This window comes from Lagopus leucura, unplaced genomic scaffold (genome assembly GCF_019238085.1).
Source record: "Lagopus leucura isolate 7727_CA_CO unplaced genomic scaffold, USGS_WTPT01 Super-Scaffold_100060, whole genome shotgun sequence".
Taxonomy (NCBI): Eukaryota; Metazoa; Chordata; class Aves; order Galliformes; family Phasianidae; genus Lagopus; species Lagopus leucura.
Genome location: NW_024962306.1, coordinates 913,217 through 936,004, shown reverse-complemented (window position 1 = coordinate 936,004; position 22,788 = coordinate 913,217). Strand labels below are relative to the sequence as shown.

The following is a 22,788-nucleotide window of genomic DNA, read 5'->3' as shown; positions in this document are numbered from 1 at the left end:
CCCCGCCGGGCGCGCACCTCCCGCGGCCGCGAGGTGCCGGGGCCGGGCCGGGCCGGGCCCGCGTCGCTTCCCCGGCCGCCCGCACGGCTCCGCAGGCCGCGGCGAGAGGCGGCGGGCGGGAGCGCGGCCCAGGCCTCCCCAGCCTCTGCGCGGCCGCAGAGAGCGATGCCGCTCGGTGCTCCGCTCCCCTTTGTGCGCGGGGCCGCGTGCAGCCGCGCCCGCCCGGCCTCCCTCCCCTCGCCTCGCCGCGGGCCCGCGACGCGGGGCAGGCGGGCGGTCGGCGCTGGCCCGGCCCGTCCGGGCGCCGCCGCGCTCTTACCGAGGGATCTGTACGGGAAAAAGGGTTAAGAACGGCGCCAACACCGCCCCCGGGCCCCGCTCCGCGCCGAGCCCAGCGCCACCGACCGCGCAGCGCCACAAAATGGCCGCCTCGCTGCGGCGCCGCCACCCGCCGCCAGGGAGGGGCGGGGCTGAGGGCCCGGCGGAAGAGAGGAGGGCGGGGCTACGCCGCCCGCGCAGCGCCCCCCTGCGGCCGTCCCGCCCTGCCCTGTTCGATGGCGCATGAGCAGCGCGCCGTGTGTGTTCCGGGGCTGCGCGGGTACCGCAGGCGGGTTTGGTGTGGAGTTAGAGGCTGGGGCCGGACGGAGCGCCGTCAGACCTGTGGAGACCTGTGGCGCCCAATGCCTCTGGTACCACAACATACATACATTGATGATATGTTGAATTTTGTGGACATTAACGGTGGTACAACTGAGCGGAAGGGTTATTGAGTAATCAGAGCCGTCAGATGGGCAATGAGCCCTGAGGCAACGAGCTGCTGCTGCTTTGCTTAGAAACGTTGCAGAATTAGAATCGCGCGCGTCACCCCAAGTCAGTGCCCTTTTTGTTCTAAATTCCCCTTGCTGTATTCACCCTTCACTTAAGCGTTCTCACCGTGCACACACAGCTCGTCCTGTCACCGCTGTGCCTCCACAGGACAGACTGCTCCAGCTCTCATTTATAGCAGAAAATGTAACCAGCATAGTCTGCTGCACGCAACAAACACAGTCATATAGCAAACTTTTTATTTGCAAAGCCAGGATTGTGACAACTCAGCAGCTGTTCAGCACCAAGCAGCAGTGTTGGCAGGCACTGGGATGCTCACCTCCCACCCCCACGGCATCTCCCTTCTTACTCCTCCCCATCACTCTCAACCCCTTCAAATAAACAGCCCACACCTGCTCATCTCCTTGGTAACCCCGGCTTTACTGCTTTTAGACTTTATATCTGCTAGGGTTGCCCTGAAAACATATCCCTTCTGTCAAGCGATCCCCTCCCTTTTGTTTCCTTAGGCAAGAGGGCCAGTGTGGGCCTACTGCACCCCACAGCTCCCTATTTGCTCTCCACAGTGTCCTGGTATCTTGTAATTCATTTGTTCTTATCCTAAGTGGCACCCAACAGAGCCAGCACGTGCATGCACATCAGGGACAGCCAATGGACGCTCCCAGGGATGTTTAGTACTGGCATCCAGTGGCAGGCTTACTGTGCCTGGCAGAAATTTGCTTGCCCAAGACCCACCCAGAGGCAGCAAGAGCACAGGACTCAGGGCCTCATGCTGCAGCAACGACCCTTCAGTGGGCAGGAGTAGGACAACAGAAGGGCAGTGCTGAATACTGGAAGAAAACTTGGAATGTTGGTCTTCTGTGCAACACTTTTGAGTCACATCATTGCTTTGTGTTGTTGAAACAAAGCCTGCATGAAAGATTTCACAGATTTGCAGAACAGTTAGGGCTAGAAGGGACCTCTGGGTCCACCCAGCGCAGTGTACCCAGCACCATGTCCAGGTGGCTTTTGAAGACCTCTGAGGAGGAAACTCCACAACCTTTCCAGGCAACCTGTGCCACTCATACAGCACAGAAGTGCTTCCTAACATTCAGAAGGAACCTCTCATGTGTCAGTTTGTGCCCATCACTTCTTGCTCATCTCTGGGCATCACTGAACAAAGCCTGGATCCATCCTCTCTGCATTCTCACTTCAGGTATTTGGACATATGGACATTGACAAGACCCTCTCTTCTCCAGGCTGAGCAATCCCAGCTCCCTCAGCCTCTCCTCACAGGAGTGAGGGGTGAGCCGCAGTCCCTTAATAAATGTGTGACAGTTGCTCCATGAACCAGCAAAAAACAAAACAAATTTAAAAAAAAACACCCTACAACCAACTGATATAATCCTCCCTAGATTTTTTCCAGACTGTATCCACACCAAATCCAAATGCGAGTCCCCACACCCCAGCCAGTGCTACAGGTCAACAGTGTCCCTGCGGATTGAAGCCAGCACCTCAAACATAGTCTGTGCTGAAGCAAAGTCTGGCACAGATGTCTGCGATTAGGATTACCTCCAAAGAGCAGTCTTCAGTCATAGCCAAATATTCGTAGGGACTGAATTAAATGTTCTCTCAAGAACACTTGAAGAAAATGTGTTTGTAGTGTGGATTAAAAGGAACACAATCCTGGGCTGCTATCAGGAGCGTGCCAATTGCCAAGGGTACCCAAGACAAGTTGGCAGCACGATGCAGTCAGACACCAACAGCATGGAAAGAAAGCAGTACAGTGTCTCTGGAAAGCAAAGCACTGGTAGGCAGGTTAGAGAAACAAGGACCACTGGTAACAGTGTCCAACATGCACCTCTCACATCACGTGTGTGAGAGATAAGCAGAGGAATGATAGCGTAAAGATGCGATTTGAGTCTACTGTGTACTAAGAAAATTCTGAAATCCGTGCCTTCTGCCTAAGCTAAAACTTAAGTAGGATGTTAGGTATAAAATTGGGGGGGGGGGGGGGCAAAGACCAACAGAAAAACAACACAGGACACTTTAAGGTAAAGCTTGATGGAACCATCATTTGCTGTGCCAATGCCACATTTGAAAGAAAAGTATTTTCTCTTTGCATTATGGTTTTGCTACACTGTCAATATGGAAAGCCTAACTCCCAGGCTCTTTGCTTCTCCAGCACAAACCTTAGATACCACTCAAAAACACAACCTCTCGTCTTATTCATCCCTCTTTACAAGGATGCATCTTTGATGAATCTGTCAGTCCAAATGACTTCCATTACTTTGTGTTTTCCTGACTGCCATGCGTCACCTGCAAGTTTCAATTGTTTCCAGATCATTTCTGTAAATGTTCAGCAGAAACAATCCTTACAGAAACTTCCCAAAAACTCTTTTCATTCCTCATTCATATTTATATTTGAAATCTGTCAGTCAGCTATTTGTTCAGAATTGCCTTACTGATTCTGTGCAGTAACTTCAAAGTCTCCTCACCTCCCTAGAATGAACTCCGTATGTCAGTGTTTTACTACACCTACTTAGGGCAAAACCTCTTTGCTCTCAAGTTAGAGCTTTACTTGAGAATCCCGTACCAGCTTTTTTTACTGCTCTTTTCTATAAAAGGACGAAGGGAAATGGCCTCAAGTGGTGCCAGGGGAGGTTTAGGTTGGATGTCTGGAAAAACTTTGTTACAGAAAGGGCTGTTAAGCAGTGGGATGGGTGCCCCAGGGAGGTGGCTGAGTCACCATCCCTAGATGTGTTTGGATGTGGTGCTCAGACCATGATTTAGCAGAGGGTCGTTAAAGTTAGGGTAGGATGGTTGGGTTGTGGTTGGACTCAATGATCCTTTCCAACCTGAGCAATTTCATGATTCTCTAAGCATGCAGACCAGCTGTCAGAGTGCTCAGTTCTCCCAAGCACTCAGCTTGTCCATTCTGAAAAGTGTCACTTCTCCCGCTGCGGGACCACGTTTATGTCCTGAGTTTTAATCAAAACTCTTTAGTAGTGATCTCTCAGACCAACTCTGTGGCACTTGGCTTTGGGAAACTGCATTTTTTCAAAGCACTGAGCGTACATACTATCAGCAAAACCGGTGTGACTGAACACAGTGAGTGTGACTGAAGTCACACCACAGAACAGTAGTTCAGTCAACTGGGCAGATACAAGAACCAAAAGGAGGCCGTTATTTTGCTGGGATCAATAGCTTTTATGTTAATTTTTCATTTTTAAAATTTAATGATTTTTGCCTGTCTGCATCATATTGTCAACAAACCAACAAACAGTTGTCAACAAACAGTTAAAAACTGCCTGTTTCTCTTTCCACGAGTTAACACAGCTAATTCCATGTTATCTTCCCTGGGAAATGCTAGCTTAGCAGTTAGGCGTTATGTTCTGTGAGCTTTTAGAAGTACTAAAACCCATCAGAGAGAATTTCTTTGCTTTTCTTGCACATTGCCTAACCCTTTCACACTACTGGATGTCTATTCTAGCCTGGTTCTATTCTTAATGATCACACTGTCTCAACTTCTATGGCATCTACAACAACGCTAAGCCCTCACCTTTCTTACCTCCCACTATTAAATTAAGGCCCTGCAGATGGCTTCAATTAACCACCAAGAAAGCCCACAAAAGCAATACCTCCATTCGTAAATACCCCTTACAGAGAAATTCACTGCCCTACAAAAAGCCTGAACTGTGTTCAGCAGTGTACAAGTAGATATTCAGCGTTACTACTTCTTTGTTCTCCCACGGGTGAGAATTATCTCCACTATTATTTCTCTTCTTATCTGCATTTTCAAACATTGCTTAATAGAGCGAATGAGTTGCCCAAACCTTTCCATGTAGCATTTATGTATGATAGTACATGAGAGGCACGAAGCACCTTCACAATTTGTGTTCCCTTTTCTCCAAGTAATCACAACCTAAGCTAGGTGAGTTTTAAAAATATCTATTAGGTCAGATGTGACACGAGGTTTGAGAGGAACAACTCAACAAAAGTCAAATGTCAGCTCGATGGGAGAAAGAGCATGTATCAGTGCGCACAGAAAAGCTTATTGCCTCTGTCATCTGATGAGAGACTGCAACTTAGCAACTTACTGATCATGCCCAACAGTTGAGCTGGAGAAGTGGATTCCCAAAAATAATGCTCTAATTCTTTTTTCTTGATTTACTTCAACTTCATAATTACTTACAAAGACTCAAAGCAGCCAAGTTGAAGTCTTCTCTCTATTTTTATAATCCACGAAGCACAAAGAACACGTTCATAAACATACAGTTCTACAACATGCTGGGGAATTCTTATCACGTGCTTAACCCACAAACCACACATGGCCCAAAGATAAAATATAATACAAACAATGCCTCTAAAACCTAGTTACGCATATGAGAGTTTTACAAACATGGTGATGAAACACAAGGTGCCGGTCAGTCGTACGATATTAAAAGTGCTAAAGCTAGTAATTTCAAATAGAGCAATTCAGGATTAGCTTTGCATTTCAACCAAATCTGTCCTTCTTAACAGAAAAAGGAACAATTCTGTAATTCAGTCCACTCAGTGAGACTTAGCTTCAGCTTTTCCACACAGTGCTTCATCCTCGAGGTAGGTACTACTCGGAACTGGTCACACACCATCTATAATGTGTATTAAATTCGGCAGCCATCAACCAAGAAACTAATGTGAGAGCTGTCTGCTTACGCAACTGATACAAGGCACTTCGTAATACAGGGTTAAGTTTCCTACTGGAAAGATCACCAGAGGTACAAAAGCAGAAATAATGATATGAATTCATCTAATCAAACCCATTTTAATTGACACTTTTCCCCATGGAAGTCTCTAACAAGACAAGTTAGCCCTGGCACACTAAGGAAACTCCAGAGCCACATGTTCCTACCTACTGACAGAACATCCAGGTTCACCCACAGAGCAAGACTCCCAGAAGCAAAGGCAAAGGCTGCAGTAATGGCAGAGGACTCACTACAAGGGAAACAAAGCAAAACCAGAACGAAACCAGAAGACATTGTATGTTATGTGCTTCCCCTCCTCCACCAGTGGAGTACCAACTAAACTGGTACTGCAACTGAAGCTGGCATATTGTGTGTCCTCCTCTCCCAGTCATTCAAGTTTTTTTTCTTTACTGTGTAGAGAAAAAGCAGAGGGGACAGCAAAGTGCATTATAATGGTATCCTAAATCCCATAACACTGTACGCTGTACAATGTATTAATGCACACTGGTCTGTATAAGCAGCACACACACACACACAAGAGCAAAAACTATTAAGTTTTAGGGGGAAAAAAGAGTTCATAACTCCACATACAACTTAACTGTGAAGGCACATAGCCACAGTGAGGCATCCTTTTCCTCAAGAAATGCCAAACATCTTCCTGCATAAGAAATTCTCACAACACATTTAAGCAGCACAAAACCATCTGCAGATGCAAGGCTGCTTGCCTCCAGAAGAACCAGCGGCCCGGCAGCAGGTCTGTGCTGCAAGCAGAACAGCTGCACAGGATGTTTTACACTGAGGAGGAGCAACCTCTCACCACGATTCCACAGTTTCGTTTTTTACATTGCAAAACACATTCTCTAACAGAATCCATCTCAGCATAAATTGCTGAATGTAAACATACATGCGATGGCTGTTCTGTCATCCTGCCCTTCTCCAGCATACAGACTAGTTTAATTTTTGGCTTCTTAGACTGTTATCAGAAAAGGTAGCTTTCCATTCGAATTGCAGATAAGAACAAGCTGAAATGTGCTGCACGGGTTTGTTCAGGAATGTACAGAAAATGCATCTTAAACCACTTCTATCTAGTCCATGCATGGAAAGAGCTTGTTTTCTCAGTGCTGACTCCATTTAATGCTTTTGAGGTCAATTCCATCCTGCACCATTTCCCAAAGAGGACTGTAAAGAAGAAAGAAAAAATGAGTGCTATCTAAAATGCAAAGGACAACAACAACCAAACAGGCAACATCACCAACTACACAACAAATTCAGCTGTATCTGTCTGCCTTGGCCTCCTGGAGGTCAGTGAACTTCACATGAAGAATCTCCAGTGTTCTGCTCGGACAAAATGCAAAAAGGGAGAGGGAAGGTGCTCATTTCCTGCTCCCATTTTAGGCATGGAGTACACCTTCCTTAGAGACTGAGACCTCACATTTTACACTGCCCAGATAAGCCAGAGACCTTTCAGTTTCCCCAAAATAACACAAAGTATACAAAGCATACATGCAGTAATACCATATCTGGCTTACAAACTTTGAGTCGCCCACTCTCCACGCTTGCCCTATTCACACTATTTCCTCATACAGACAGGCTCTGGGAAATGGTTTGTTGACAGGTCTGTCTGCTTAAACCTTTTTCACTACTGTTAAGATCAAGCCCACTACACACTCTGGCAACACTACTTCTTTGTGTACAGAGATTTTTTGTGTACAGGTTTTTAAAGCAGGCAATTTCTTTCAATGAAATCCAGTTCCTCAAATGATTACCATAGCTAAGAAGCCTTTAAACTCCATTAAAGATGGCTCACCTCATTTCCCTCAGCCTCTTAACATGCCGTATGCATTTCTGCACTGTATAATCTATTTCTTCTTCCGTAGTGAAACGACCAATTCCAAATCTAAAGCAAAGAAGAACCATTACTAATTGGAATAGTGTGCACGTGGATGAGTGAAACAAACTCACCGTGAATTTTCAGCAGAAAAGAAACATATCTGGAAACAAGGGGAAAATCACTCCACGCACCTTATAGAGGAGTGAGCCAAGTCCTCATCTGCTCCGATTGCCCGCAAAACATATGAAGGCTCCAGAGAAGCTGATGTGCAAGCACTAGGGAAAGGGAAGAAAGGCCAATCTCACACTTAAATTCACATGCAGATGCTACACTTCTCCAACACAGAACAGCTCACTTACACATTCAATATTATTAACCTTTACAACAATTGATAGCAGGTTCCTCACCCTCTTGGAAATAACTAGTGAACGCAAGGAGACAGGAGCAAGGGCAGCAGTATTTCTGCTGCTAAAGAATGACAGGAACAGATGTCACATGGAAATGAAGGGTAAGTAAGTTAGGAGCACAAAGAAAGAAGAGAATAGACAGATAACACTGTGCATTAGTACAGTGCCAAACAGAAGCAGCAGTACAAGAGGTAGCTGAAGTAGAAGCTGTGCAAAGAAGACACAAGAGCCAAGGCAGAACTACCCAGGGAAGGAAACTTACCAACAGGAGAATTAAAAAAGAAAAAAGATTTCACAAGTTGCTGCCTGGCAGCAATACAAATCAATAAAAAACAGTGTGCAGAGGAATCCAGAGCAAGATGGCCTAGTGATGATAGTGAGGAACCTCCGTCCTCGAGCAGTAGGCAAAACTGGCTACGTGTTGTTATGCAACTTGAACAGGTAGCAACTTGCAGCACAAACCATAATGCTGCTTAAAACAAGTGCATGAAGCAGAGCCTCAGAACAGATTTTCACGTTGAAGAAGCACTGGCCTTCACTGCCACGTGAAGACTTGCTCTCCTTGTTCACAATACCAGCATGTTTCAAATTGAGATATGCACTGCTGACTTTGTTCTCAGAGGTGAGAAAAGGAAAGCACTTCATTAATTCCATCGTAAGCATGAAGCTGGTCTCAATAGCAGAAATGTTGCTCCTGTAGAGTCAATTCAGCTCTCTAAGAGTGTACTGAGTTTCTGCTTTAGCTTTAAACACAGACACTACTAACTGAGGTAATTCAGATATTTGCCCAGCCTCACTAGATACCAGTTATGATCTGCCACCTCTGTGAAACGCTGCTGAAGGACAGAAGTTCCAATGATGGCAGCCTTTACAAAGAATGTCACAGTCAGTTACAATTCAAGTCCACTCAGATGACACAAAGCAAGTTTGTAAAGCTGGCAGGCAGGAATTCCTACTTTTTCTGCTTTCAGGATGAGTAAATTTGACCTTCAGCTGGAATGTGCAACTTCACAAAACAACCATCCCAGAATGCAATCAATGCCAGGCTGACTCACCAACCAGCCCAGCAAGTACAGGGCACAGAGCAGATCCCTCCTTACTTTGTAAGTCATTATTTTCTCTCAGACATTATTTTCTCTCCAAAACATGCTGCTCTCCTCCCCACACATCCCACCTACCTTCCTGAAGATAGAGCCACGTCTTTCAGAGCCATGAGAAGACTCTCCCCTTCCACGTACGCAAAAGATAAATTGATGCATCCTACAAAAATAAATGGAGTAGAGAAAAGGAGAACTCCCACCAAGTAGAATGCACAGTAGGTCCTACATCACACAGCAGCACCTGCACCATGTTTAACTACAGTGCATTATTCAGCCCCGGCCACTAACACCAAGGAGTCAGACGTTTCTAACAGGGTCAGGGTTCTTCTAGCATTACCTGGATAACGATGCTCTCTGTCTCCATTCATAACCACATCAGGAACTTCACTCATTATTTTTGTAACAAGCCGTTCTGCCAGTTGTGAGATTCGCTTATGGTCATACTAGCAAAGAAACCAAAGAAGAGATGAAAATGAGGAACAGCACGCGTCTGAGCTCACTGAACTGCTCGTGCCACCAGCCGTACACAGACTGAAGTAGATGGTTGTGGCTATATTACATCTGAACCTTAAAAAGGGAACTTTAAAACTCCCACCCTACAGACTCATAAAAGAGAACTGCCAGCTTGATGCTAGCTAATTCAGTCTTCAAAAATTACCAATGATTCTGAAAGATCTATCTACAAACTGTCTCTCACAGGAGTGCCAAGGTTTTGTACTTAAATACAAGCTAGGCACACGACATTAAATGACTTGCAACACAACCAAGGGCATCTGTTACGGTAGAAGTGTCCCTTACTCACCCAGGGGCATTCAAGGTGTATTACATAAAACATGGACTCACAGTGAGTCAGCACACGGCAGAGCTGGGAACTCTGCCATCACGGGACTTCACCACACGTCACCTCCACAAGGAGGGCTGCCCACGAGCAGAGACTCACTGCAGACTACAAACAATGTCACTTGCACTAAGAAAGCAGTAAGGCACAGCATCGGCTCCAGTGCTCAGAAATGGACAGACACACACCTGTAACTCATACTTGCTTACAGTAGCCTGGTCACATTCTCCAAAAAAAACCTTTAAAAGGAAACAAACTTTCCAATATGCTTTTTTTTTAAATGCCAGAATTCTGACAGAATGGGAAAAGGCTCCAGATGTGAGGCTCCTGCAGCACTGAGGCTCTGCGGGCTCTTCAGCTTCCAACAAGGCTTCAGTAACCAGCAGCCCCAATGGCGGATCCCTGCCTGCCTCAGAGGAAGCACCTCCACCACGTGTACTGATGTGTCCCACCAGCAGCACATACAGCCTTAAATATCACAACTAGCAAATAGATCAAGCAAGAATGAAACAACAACCCGCCATTAAATTATTAAAGTTCCAGCAAACCTAATTTACATACATTTAACAGAGTCATGCAATGGTTTGGGTTGGAAGGGACCTTTACAGCTCATCTAGTCCAACAGAACAGCGAACTAGAAAGTCTCATTGTTTCAGTACACATTAGATAAGCATGATGCATTCAGCTTCAGAGGGGCTGCAATATGTTTGCAGAGCAGAGACAAATGCAAGCACTTCAAGCTGCATTTCACTAAAACCATAAATCATCTACGTTGTGAACAACCAAGATTCAAACTACTTCAAGCGAAAAGATCACTTGATGGGTGACGAGGGTGGAGTTCGAAGGGATGGAGTGTGGCAGGGGAATGCTGCCTCCCTGAAGAGTCTATACACTAATGCGCGCAGTATGGGAAATAAACAGGAAGAGTTGGAGATCTGCGTGCGGTCACATGGCTACGATCTCATTGCGATCACAGAGACGTGGTGGGACAGCTCACATGACTGGAACGTTGTCACGGAGGGCTGTGTGCTTTTTAGGAAAGATCGGCCGGCGAGGCGGGGTGGTGGAGTTGCTCTTTATGTAAGAGAGCAGCTTGAATGTATTGAACTCCACCTGGGGGAGAGTGGTGTAGCAGTGGAGAGCTTGTGGGTAAGAATCAAGGGGCGGGCTGGTATGGCTGACACCGTTGTGGGTGTGTGCTGCAGGCCCCCTGATCAGGAGGAGGAGGTTGATGAGGCCTTCCACAAACAGTTGGAAGCAGCGTCACGATCCCAGGCGCTGGTGCTTATGGGGGACTTCAATCATCCAGATATTTGCTGGAAAAGCAATGTGGCCAGGCATGCGCGGTCCAGACAGTTCCTGCAATGTGTTGAAGACAACTTCCTGATGCAGGTGGTTGAGGAATCGACGAGGAGAGGGGTACTGCTGGACCTGATTCTCACTAATAGAGAAGGGCTTGTCAGGGAAGTAAAGGTCGGGGGCAGCTTGGGTTGTAGTGACCATGAGATGGTGGAGTTCAAGATCCTGAGTGGAAGAAGTAAAGCAAAAAGTAGGATTGCTATCCTGGACTTTAGGAGAGCCAACTTCGATCTCTTTCGGGACCTACTTGGAGCTGTCTCATGGGCTAGGGTGTTGGAAGGCAAGGGGGCCTGTGAGAGCTGGTCGGCATTTAAGCAGCTCTTCTTCCAAGCTCAGGATCGGTGCGTCCCTGTGAGGAAGAAATCGGGAAAGGGTGGCAGGAGACCTGTGTGGATGAGCAAGGAGCTCGTGCACAAACTCAAAGGAAAGAAGAAGGCCCATGAAATGTGGAAAAAGGGTCTGACTACTTGGGAAGAATACAGGAATGTTGTCAGGGTCTGCAGGGATGCGACAAGGAAGGCTAAAGCCCGCCTGGAATTAAATCTGGCAAAGGGGATAAAGGATAATAAAAAAGGTTTTTTCAAGTACATTAACAGTAAAAGGAAGACTAGGGAGAATGTGGCTCCCCTGCTAAGTGACGGGGGTGTTCTGGTAACGGGGGATGCTGAGAAGGCGGAGATACTGAATGCCTTCTTTGCTTCTGTCTTCAGTGAAAAAGCTCCCCCTCGGGAATCTGAGACCCTGGAGATGAGTGAGAGGATCTGGGGAATGGAAGACCTCCCTTCTGTCAGGGAAGAGGTGGTCCGGGAGCGCCTAGGCAACACCAATGTTCACAAATCCATGGGACCCGATGGGATTCATCCACGGGTGCTGAAGGAGCTGGCAGAGGTGATTGCTGAACCGCTTTCTGTCATCTTTGAGAAGTCTTGGAAGACGGGGAAGGTGCCTGAAGACTGGAAGATAGCCAACGTCACCCTGGTCTTCAAAAAAGGCAAGAAGGAAGACCCAGGCAATTATAGGCCAGTCAGCCTCACCTCTGTCCCTGGAAAGGTGATGGAACAGCTTGTACTGGATGTCATCTCCAGACAACTGGAAGAAGAGGAGGTTATCAGGAGTAGTCAGCACGGGTTCACAAGGGGGAGGTCATGCTTGACCAACCTGGTAGCCTTCTATGATGTTGTCTCTGGCTGGGTGGATAGGGGGAGAGCAGTGGATGTAGTCTACCTTGATTTCAGCAAGGCATTTGATACTGTCCCCCGCGACATCCTTATAACAAAGCTGAGGAAGTGTGGGATAGATGAGTGGACAGTGAGGTGGGTTGAGAACTGGCTGACTGGCAGAGCACAGAGGGTCGTTGTTGGTGGTGCAGAGTCCGGTTGGAGGCCTGTAACCAGCGGTGTTCCTCAGGGGTCTGTGCTGGGTCCGGTCTTGTTCAACATCTTCATCAATGACCTTGATGAGGGGATAATGGCCACCCTCAGCAAGTTTGCTGATGATACGAAGTTGGGAGGATTGGCTGACACGCCTGAAGGCTGTGCTGCCATTCAGCAAGACCTGGATAGGCTGGAGAGCTGGGCAGAAAAAAACCGGATGAGATTTAACAAAAGCAAGTGTAGAGTCTTGCATCTGGGGAGGAATAATTCCATGCACCAGTACAGGTTGGGGGATGAGCTGCTGGAGGGGAGCTCTGCGGAAAGGGACCTGGGTGTCCTGGTGGATGACAGGTTGGCCATGAGCCAGCAGTGTGCCCTTGTGGCCAAAAAGGCCAATGGCTTACTGGGGTGCATTAAAAAGAGCGTGGCCAGCAGGTCGAGGAAGGTGATCCTCCCCCTCTACTCTGCCCTGGTAAGACCTCATCTGGAGTACTGCGTCCAGTTCTGGGCTCCCCAGTACAAAAAAGACAGGGATCTCTTGGAAAGAGTCCAGCGGAGGGCCACGAAGATGGTGAAGGGCCTGGAGCATCTCTGCTATGAAGAAAGGCTGAGAGAACTGGGTCTGTTCAGCCTGGAGAAAAGGAGACTGAGAGGGGACCTGATCCAGGTCTATAAATATCTAAGGTGTGGGGGGCAGAATGGCGAGGCCAGACTGTTTTCAGTGGTGAGTGGAGACAGGACAAGGGGAAATGGCCAGAAACTGCAGCATAGGAAGTTCCGCACAAACATGCGCAAGAACTTCTTTACAGTGAGGTGACGGAGCACTGGAACAGGCTGCCCAGGGAGGTGGTGGAGTCTCCTTCTCTGGAGATGTTCAAGACCTGCCTGGATGCCTACCTGTGCTACCTGGTGTAGGGAACCTGCTTTGGCAGGGGGGTTGGACTCGATGATCTCTGGAGGTCCCTTCCAACCCCTGCAATTCTGTGATTCTGTGATAAGAAAGCTGAAACTCATCTTCCAGTTACACAAAACCTTCTGACCCCGAAGATCCACAACCCGTTACTTCATGTGACGATAATCCAATGTCGCTCACGCGCGCAGACACAAAATGAGCGATGGAGCCCACGCTCAAAGCGGCCCTGCTGCGTCAGCGCCCGGCCCCGCTCTGCCACGTACCTCCATCTCCTCCTGCGCCACCTCACACGCCGCCCCCAGGCCCACAGCCAGCGGGGTGGGCACAGTCCCCGATCGCAGCCCTCTCTCCTGGCCTCCGCCGCTCTGCAGGGGTTCCAGCCGCACGCGCGGGCGCCGGCGAACATAGATGGCACCAACCCCTGCGGAACAAGGAGACAGGCTGGATGCGTGCAGTTCACGTCCATGGCTCTGCAATCATGAAAAGGGACTCCGAGACTCGGAAGCCTTTGTTTCCACAGCACTCCTGGACACCTCACTGGAGAAAAAGGCAGAGAAGGCACACACAAGCACAAGGCTTTCTAGAAAAAGTTTGCTCCCACCATTCGTACAGCTCTGCAGCTGCACTGCCAGGCTTCTGACACGGGGGAGCTCGGTTTCTCCCAGAACACTTCAGCACCTGAAGGCTCTGCACTGCCTGTTCTGGCAACCCTTGAGAAGATGAATTTCAGCCCTTTGCTCCAAAACTTCCATGCACAGATATCTCACTCACTGAGGTGCTCTTTCTGACTTCTGCCTCAAAGCTGCAGAACTCCTTCCTCTGGGTTAGCAGGCCAGCTACAAACCCACAAGGCCCCCCTGAGCTTTTGGGCTTCTATTTCTGAATAACATACAGAATACAACAAAGCTGATTTCTGCCTCTGTACGTCCTGTGTCACAAACTACATGGACTGTGACAGTGATAACAGCTAAACTTTTATTGCCTGGGATTGAGCCACAAAACAGGTAGCTGGATTTTAGACCCCATTCTGCAGAGAGGTACAAAGAGGGCTGAGTGGGAAGAAACCATAGGGAGTCGATGACCAAAATCACTGACCTTAGACTTACCGTTTGATCTCTGTGTTACAAGTTACCTTTGGATCTAAGCTCAGCCCCACAACTCCACAATATTTCAACCACTGCAGCATAACAGCTGCTTCACACCATTCAAAAGACCCCAAAGAGCCACTCATCCTAACACCACCACCATTACACCAGTTACCTAACCCTAACCCTAACCATTTCTTCCTTGGGAAAAGCCAGCTCACAACCCATAAGCACTGAAGACAACCCAGCAGTGCCGACCCACTGCACAGCCAGCCCCTACTGGGCTGAGGACAAACCTCTACAGGTTAAGTGATGGTAGCATTCACTACAACAGACAGGCCTGACTTTCTACCTTCCACAGTTATTTCTTAAGGCAAACACAAAAAACCATTCTTTATAAAAACACTTCAATGAATACCTTTGGGCCCATAAATTTTATGGCCACTGATGCTCATTAGATCAATTTTCAAGTCATTGACATCCATAGGAATTTTACCAACTGCTTGTGCAGCATCCGTGTGGAAGAAAACCTTACGTGCACGGCAGATCTCACCTGGAATAAAAACACAAAAGCAAGAAAGAAAAACATGACCTCGCCTAATTGTTATGACCCAATGATTCCAACAATGAATCTAACGCAGCAGTTTATGGCAGGGACAAGTCCTGAGGTGCCAAAGGAAGGAATGCATACTGTCACACCCCCTTTACAGTTCAGCCAAGTGCCTGCAGCTGTTCAGAAGCTATGCTGGGCAGTTTCAGGCAGGTCACGAGGTAGGGCTACGGTGAGCTCCTTCAGCTGGAAAGCTAAAAGATCTTCCACTGCCGAGGATTGGGATTGTTTCCAAACCCACACCTGCCAAGGCCTGGCCCTGTTTAACCACAGAGGGCTCAATGAGACACCCACATTTCTCAAAAGCAGGACAAAATTAAGTTTTCTTCTTATGTTTCTTCTCAACATCTGTCTAGTACAAGCTTACTCTTGTGCTTATTCTTGCCAAGAGCAAGTGGCATTAAAAACTCTATCGCCCCAGTACTTTTTACAGTACTCAGTTCCTTGCTCAGAGCATAAACTCATTGGTGACATCTCAACTCACTCAAGTCTACTATCCAACTTTTTTTTTGCATCCAGAGCTCAAATACACCGAGGGACAAGGAGATAAAAAACAACCCAGTCACCTTCCACAGAACCTTACTTCGCACAAACACATCCCACACTTCTCTGGGCAACATTTGGCATCATCCTGCTAGCATGGGCAGAACCTTCTCTTGTGGTCCATTAAGAACAGCACAGCTACTGCTCACAGCAGCTCACAGCCCTCGTCCTGTCAGTGCCCCAGGCTGACTCTGCAAGGCCTGGTCTATTTGGCTCCTTATCAAGGTGTCATGAGAACACCAGCATTTGAACATGGGACAACCGCAACAGCCTTGGGAGTATAGACACAGGATGATAACAGTCCTCAGAGCTATGAGCAGCTCAGCAATGGTCAGTTACCAGTCAATAATGAAGACTGGGAAAACAGAGTGGGGCACTCGTAGTGCTGCTTTCAGCACAGTCACAGGGGGAGAGGGAAAGAAAAAAAAAAGAAAGCAGAATCTAAGCAAGAGGAAAAACAGCTGCAGGGCAAGATAAGCTGCCTGCCACAGCCTGGGAAAGCAACACCTTCCAGAACCATGCAGGGCACAGGCCTCAGCCTAAAAACTGCATACAAACTTCAACATATTACAGAGGACAACTTGAGTATGGGGAAGGAGGATGTTCTGGGGTCACCCTCACAGGAACTGCTGGCACACAACCACAGTGGGATCCCGAGAGCTACACAGGTTTATTACTATATTACATCTAAGATTTTCTACATGTAAATGTACATGTTTCTGTAGCACTTGACTATGAACATATTATGTTAAACAGCCCAAAGTGACATGGGGAGGCCACTGGAAGCAGCTGTCTACTTACCAATGTCACGAATCGGCTGCTTCACTCCTATCTCGTTATTCACAGCCATCACAGAAACCAAGGTTGTGTCTGGCTGGAAGGCAGCCTCCAGCTCCTGGTGAACATTCAGGCAGGCAGAAGTTGTGACTCAAAGCAGAAAATTCATGACGCACACAATTTGCCAGCAAGCCTCAGCCCTCAGCCCCCAAAATAACACCATCAGCAGCCCCCAGGTTCTGACAAGCAGCCCTGCTGAGCATGCTACCCCACACGAGCACAGAATGCTGGCAGGAAGCAGTGTGCCGAGTTGCATTTCTGCACATCCCAGTATGCACAGTGCCACCTGACATCGTCAAGTGAGCAAAGGCTTTTGCTGTATGTCTCATACATTGCCATGAACTATTTTTTTAATGCATTAAACTCCCAGAAGCCAGTGTAACCACCCACGTCTAGACACAGCAAGGCTGACTGCAAAGCAATTGCACCACACAGAAGCATCACACAAAGGAGGAGTGCACCAGCAAATTTCCCCATGAATGTCATTAACCCTTCCCTGCCTGCTGGCCTGATCCATCCCTCCACCACACACACACACACACACACACCCCCTCTCTGAGCTGCACACCATGCCTAGACATAAAGCCAATGCTGCCTTTTTACACAACACAACCGAGGAAATCAGCATGCAGAACTTCTCAGTCTCAGGACTGTGGCCACCACACCCAGAAGGGAGCACTGCAGTCACTGTGCCTGCTGCCTCCAGTAGCTCCAGGCAGGAAATTCACCACCAGCTCCTGCACCAAAGCCAGCTGCATCACAGCCATGGGCTTCCACAGGTACATGACAGCTCTGCCTGCATGGAGGAGCTGACAGCAGCTGTGATGAGAGATGGGATCTGGCAGACAAGCCTGGGGCACCAGACAGAACAGAGAATCCTCCAAACGTGGCAGATTGGACTGTGAATCTCCTACCCTGCTGTGATATTTATCATCCTTTCCGTCTGTATTATTAAGAGGACACGAGGTCCTCTTCAGCACCAGCCCCATCTACACACCTCTTCTTTCCTCACCATTTTTCTGCCGCTCGATATCTCACCTTCAAATTGATCAGCCCATTTTTTTGGACAGGCAGGTAAGTGATCTGAAAGCCTTCAGCCTCCAAGGAGCGGCAGGAATCCAACACACACTTGTGCTCTGTCTGCGTGGTAATGATGTGCCTCTTCCTGGACTTATAGAACCTCGCAACACCCTGCCAGGCACAGCACACGCACAGGAAATTCGCTGTTAGGTCACCCAAGAGAGCAAGCTTTGTGTAAGATGCTCAAAATCAAGAGAAGAAAATGATGAAATCATTAATGAGAGAGGTGTAATTCACACCAGGCAATTCTGCGAGCACTCACTTCACAAAAGCATCTCACTTCCCGAACACCTGTGAAAAAATGCCACCAGACAGAAATCCAAATGCTGCTTAATGACAGGAATACCTCTTACAAACCTGCTATGGAGTCACTGCAATGAGAGCCTGAACGACCACAAACTGCAGACTAGAGGTTAAAACACAAGCTAGCCTTAGAGAAAAGAACATTTGTAATTAGCATCTCCACGTTTCCTAATAAAGATACCTACTGAGCAAGCAAGCAGAACTGCATTTGGTGCACATCAGACGAACGTTCATTTTACCTGTGTAAAAGTGAGGTCACACCCTGAGCCAGCTGTGTGCGCTTGACAAAAAACCGTGCTGTATTTTAAAGCACAGGAGATTAAATCGGAATTTCACGGACTCGTGGGGCCAAAGGTGGAGCACAGCACTACAGCCCCAGCCTTGGGAATAACAGCGAGCAGAGCACTGTGGGCAGTGCCCATAACAGCAGGACAAGGGGAAATGGTTTCAAGTTGAGGGAGGGCAGATTGAGGTTGGATGTCAGGGGGAAGTTCTTTACGGAGAGGGCGGTGAGGTGCTGGAACTGCACAGCGCTCAGCCGAGAGCCCGCAGACCTGGCTGAGGTGCTGACATCTCTCAGGTGCACAGAGCTCCTGGCAGCTCTGTTTTAACACGATGCGTATCAGCACAGCCCTTTTACCTTGATGGCCATATTATTGGATTCCGTAGCCCCGCTGGTGAAAATGATTTCTCTCGGATCTGCTCCTATTAAATCTGCAACTTGCTGTCGAGAAAGAAAGGCAGGTTTGAGGCGCTGTGACACGCGATGAATTCACCGTCCCGTTTCCAAGAGCGCGTCGCGGAGCGCCCGAGGCCTGCGGGCGGCCCGTTCCACTGCCGGCATCCAGCGCAGCCACCTCCCCTCGCTCCGGACCGCAGCGCAGCGCGGCGCTCCGCGCAATTCGGCGCCTCGGCCCGCACTCACCCGCCGGGCGCGTTCGGTGGCGGCCTCGCTCTCCCATCCGTACGCGTGGGTGCGGGAGTGCGGGTTCCCGTAGCAGGCGGTCAGGTAGGGCAGCATGCGGTCCAACACCCGCGGGTCCTGCGGGCACACACAGCGCTCAGCGCCGCTCCGCCGGCGGCGGCCAGGCGGGGCGGGCGGGGAGCCGGGCACGCACCAGCGGGGTGGTGGCCTGCACGTCCAGGTACAGCGGCCGCAGACCTCCGTCTCCGTCGCCGCGCGGCCCTGCGGAGAGAGCGAAGCAGGTGAGCCGGCCGTCGGGGGCCGTCGGGAGCCGCCCCGGCCCAGCGCAGCCGCCCCGGCCGTACCCTCTCCGCCCGCCTCGGCCCGCGTTCGCGGCGCCGTCGCCGAGAGCCGCCGCGGGGAGGGGAGAACGGCCCGCAGGGCCGGCAGGCATCGCCACAGCTGCATGGCCGCGGGATCCGAGGGAGGGAAGAAGGGAGGGAGGAAGGGAGGAAGGGACGGACGGACGGACAGCGACGACGCGGCGCCGCTCCGCCCCTTCCGTCCGTACCGGAAGCGGAGGCCGAGGCGGCGGTGCGGGGCGGTGCGGGGAGCCGAGCGCGGAGCCGAGCGCGGAGTTGAGCGCGGAGCGCTGTGTTGCAGATGCCCGTGACCGTGGGCCCGTACGGGCAGTCGCAGCCCAGCTGCTTCGACAGAGTGAAGATGGGCTTCGTGATGGGCTTCGCCGTGGGCATGGCCGCGGGAGCGCTGTTCGGTACCTTCTCGTGCCTCAGGTGCGGCGGGGCGGGGGTCCGCTGTGCTCTGCGGGACCGCGGCGGGTGGAAGCGCGCCTCGGCGGGGCCGGGCTGCGGGAAACGCGGGGCTGTGGGGCGTTGTTGCTGGGCTCTTCGCGCTGGGGCGTCCGCCGTGTGATAAAACGCGGCGAGAGTTTGGTAGCCCGGAAAGGGGGAAAGTTCGCAGAACTTGGGCTGATAAAGTTGACTAAAGGGCGTCCGATCCTCCTCAGACCCTGCGGAACGTTTGAGCGCACCGCCCCGTGCGTCCCGGCGGGATACGGGCTTCGGGCTGCGAAGGATCGGCGCTGTACTGAGATGGCACGGCCGCGTTACTGGGCTGTGCTGTGCTGTGAGGAAACGCTCTGCGTGAAATCGGGCACCGCTGCAGCTCCTAAAAGCCAAACAGCAGTAGAAATGTCCGAGAAGAAATGATTATTTTGCTTTAGCCCAACTTCATATAAACACAGTCTGGAGAACAGAAGTGTGTCTGAATGCTTCCAGATCTTTGGAACTTTTCTCACATTGAAAATACAGCACCAGTAGTACATAGGAAGTCCATTCACAGCGTGGTTCGTGGTGTGATGGCATTACACCTGCTGCAGTTGGAGAGGCTGGTGGTACATCAGCTAACACTGCTTTATTCCCGCCATTCAGATCCCTGCAGCACCAAGCCGTTTCTCACCACGTTAAGGGCTGTGGGGCACTGGCAGGTGGAGATGCTCCCCTCCTCTGTGCTCCTTGTGCAGCCCTTCCTACAGCTGGCAGCACGCCTTTTGTGGAGCTGGGGCACAATGCCCCATATTCTCCCTTGAGCTGACCTTGGCGCAGCCCACAGCACAGCCCTGCAGCACCAAGCAGCACCCGCTGATACCACTGTGTCTGCAGCTGGGATGGAACTGTCCCAAGGCACGGAGCTGTGGTACAAACCAGCCCTGGTTTTCCTTGTGGCATGTCAGGTCACTGGCTGCTGGCAGAGCCTGAGGGCGTCGCTTCACACTGAGCCTGGACAAAGGAGGACGGATTCAGGCTCCCCTGCAGCCGTTAGCTGGCTGCATCAGTTGGTTTCTGCCGCGTACGTCTGCAGCAGGCTTCAGCCTTGATGTAATTTTTGCCTTTCTCTTTATCTCAGGATTGGCATGAGAGGACGAGAGCTGATGGGCGGCGTTGGCAAAACGATGATGCAGAGCGGTGGGACGTTTGGGACGTTCATGGCTATAGGCATGGGAATCCGCTGCTGAACCGGAGCTTGGGCTTCTAATCCAAAGCGTCCCTGCGCAGCCACCCCCTGTACCATAATAAATAAAGTCTTTAGATACTGAAATGCAGTGGTTTTTGTGATGTTGTGCCCTCTGTGCTGTAGCATCTTCGTGTAGACATCATCTTTACAGGATTTCTGCTTTCCTCACCTCCTGTACTCCATGACAGTGAGAATTCACACCCCTCTGCACTTCGTTAAAATTTCTCGAGCAGTGAACATGCTTTTCCCTCTGCTGCTTGGGCACCTCAGGTTTCTGATGCAGAACCGGTCCACTTCATTCATGCACTCCCCCAGTCTAGGAGTTATTTTGCTGTTAATTTAGATCAGCTACCAAATTTCTCTTGTATTGCAATAATATCTGAAGTCACCTGGGAAGAATACAGGGATGCTGTCTGGACTTGCAGACGTGGCATCAGGAAAGTCAAGGTGCAAGCAGAACTGAACTTGGCAAGGGCTGTGAAAAGCAATAGGAAGACTTTCTACAGGTGCGTTGGCCAGAAGAGACGGGACACAGCGAGTGTGCCTCCTTTGGTAAATGTAAAAGGAGAACTGGCTTCAACAGACGAAGAGAAGGCTGAGGTACTGAGTCACTTCTTTGCCTTGGTCTTCACTGGTGACCAGGATTCCAGAACTTCTCACGTCCCTGAGCCCTGCATCCCTAAACCTCCAGGTGGGGACTGGGGTGGTAAATCCCCCCACTGTGACAGAGCAGGTCTGAGACCGACTGATGAGATGGAATGCGCACAAGTCTATGAGCCAGATGGCTGCATCCCAGGGCTCTGGAGGAGCTGGCTGAGGTGGTTGCTGAGCCGCTCTCCATCATATTTGAAAAGTTGTGGCTGTCAGGTGAGGACTCTGATGACTGGAGGAAGGGTGACGTCACTGCCATTGACGAGGAAGGGAGCAAGGAGGACCCTGGGAACTACAGGCCAGTGAGTCTCACCTCTGTGCCTGGGAAGATGATGGAACAGATCCTCCTGGATGACATGCTTGATCACATGAGGAATGGGCGTGTGATCCAAGACAGCCAGCACAGCTGCACCAGGGGAAGGTCATGCTTGACCAACCTGGTGGCCTTCTGTGATGGAGTGATGGCATTGGTGTACAAGAGAAAGGCGACCGATGTCATTTAGCTGGACTTGAGCAAGGCCTTTGACATGGTTCCCACCACATCCTCATCTCCAAATTGGAGGGAAGTGGATTTGATGGGTGGACCACTCGATGGATGAGAAACTGGTTGAAAGGCCGCAGACAGAGGGTGGTCATCAATGGCTCTGTGTCCAGGTAGAGGCCGGTAACGAGCGGCGTCCCCCAGGGCTCTGTGTTGGGACCAGTGCTCTGTAACGTCTTTATCAGTGACAGTGATGATGGAATCGAGTGCATCCTCAGCAAGTTTGCTGACAACACCAAGCTGAGTGGTGCGGTTGGCACAGTGGAAGGGAGGCCATTCAGACGGACCTCGACAGGACGGAAAGGTGGGAACAGGTGAACCTGGTGAGGGCTGGAGGAATCCCAGGCATCCATGCAGACTGAAGGGAGCGGTCCTTGAGAGCAGCCCTGTGGAGAAGGACCTGGGGGTGCTGATGGATGAAAAACGTAACATGAGCCAGCAGTGTGTGCTTGCAGCTTGGAAAGTAAATGGCATCCTGGGGTCCATCAGAAGAGGGGAGGCCAGCAGGGACAGGGAGGTGATCGTCCCCCTCTGCTCTGCTCTTGTGAGGCCCCATCTGCAGTGCTGTGTCCAGGAACAAGACAGGGAGCTGTTGGAGAGGGTCCAGAGGAGCCACAAAAGATGATCAGGGGACTGGAGCAGCTCCCCTATGAACACAGGCTGAGGGAAATGGGATTGCTCAGCCTGGAGAAAAGGCGGCTGCGGGGTGACCTCATTGCAGCCTTTCAGGACCTAAAGGGAGCCTGCAAAGAGGAGGGAATCAACTCTTTGAAAGGGAGGATAACAGCAGGACAAGGGGAAATGGTTTTAAGTTGAGGGAGGGAAGATTGAGGTTGGGAGTCAGGGGGAAG

The 22,788-nt window shown here is 50.1% G+C and overlaps 4 protein-coding genes across 9 annotated transcripts in view; 1 reads left to right on the top strand and 3 right to left on the bottom strand.

Annotated features, from left to right (window-relative positions):
* Nucleotides 1–391, bottom strand: part of CPNE1 (copine 1) — a 41,656-nt gene extending 41,265 nt beyond the window's left edge. Inside the window, exon 1 of the mRNA XM_042886679.1 lies at nt 320–391. The gene's annotated coding sequence lies outside the window, so the exon portion shown is untranslated. The remainder of the gene's footprint in view (nt 1–319) is intronic.
* Nucleotides 1–407, bottom strand: part of RBM12 (RNA binding motif protein 12) — an 11,893-nt gene extending 11,486 nt beyond the window's left edge. For 3 of the 6 annotated variants that reach the window (XM_042886674.1, XM_042886675.1, XM_042886672.1), the window contains exon 1: nt 320–407. The gene's annotated coding sequence lies outside the window, so the exon portion shown is untranslated. The remainder of the gene's footprint in view (nt 1–319) is intronic. The other 3 variants (XM_042886676.1, XM_042886677.1, XM_042886678.1) reach the window with 3 other exon arrangements.
* Nucleotides 408–5,011: 4,604 nt separating this feature from the next.
* Nucleotides 5,012–19,216, bottom strand: NFS1 (NFS1 cysteine desulfurase). The gene is made up of 13 exons (XM_042886662.1): nt 19,077–19,216; nt 18,926–18,993; nt 18,733–18,849; nt 18,448–18,531; nt 17,463–17,615; nt 16,389–16,482; nt 14,853–14,987; nt 13,613–13,770; nt 9,204–9,309; nt 8,945–9,026; nt 7,551–7,634; nt 7,336–7,425; nt 5,012–6,707 (listed from the first exon to the last, which is right to left on the bottom strand). Exons 1-13 carry the CDS (start codon nt 19,177–19,179, stop codon nt 6,644–6,646), a joined length of 1,338 nt encoding a protein of 445 aa, XP_042742596.1. The 5' UTR covers nt 19,180–19,216; the 3' UTR covers nt 5,012–6,643.
* Nucleotides 19,217–19,293: 77 nt separating this feature from the next.
* Nucleotides 19,294–20,829, top strand: ROMO1 (reactive oxygen species modulator 1). The gene is made up of 2 exons (XM_042886666.1): nt 19,294–19,505; nt 20,638–20,829. Exons 1-2 carry the CDS (start codon nt 19,375–19,377, stop codon nt 20,744–20,746), a joined length of 240 nt encoding a protein of 79 aa, XP_042742600.1. The 5' UTR covers nt 19,294–19,374; the 3' UTR covers nt 20,747–20,829.
* The last annotated feature ends 1,959 nt before the right edge of the window (nt 20,830–22,788 follow it).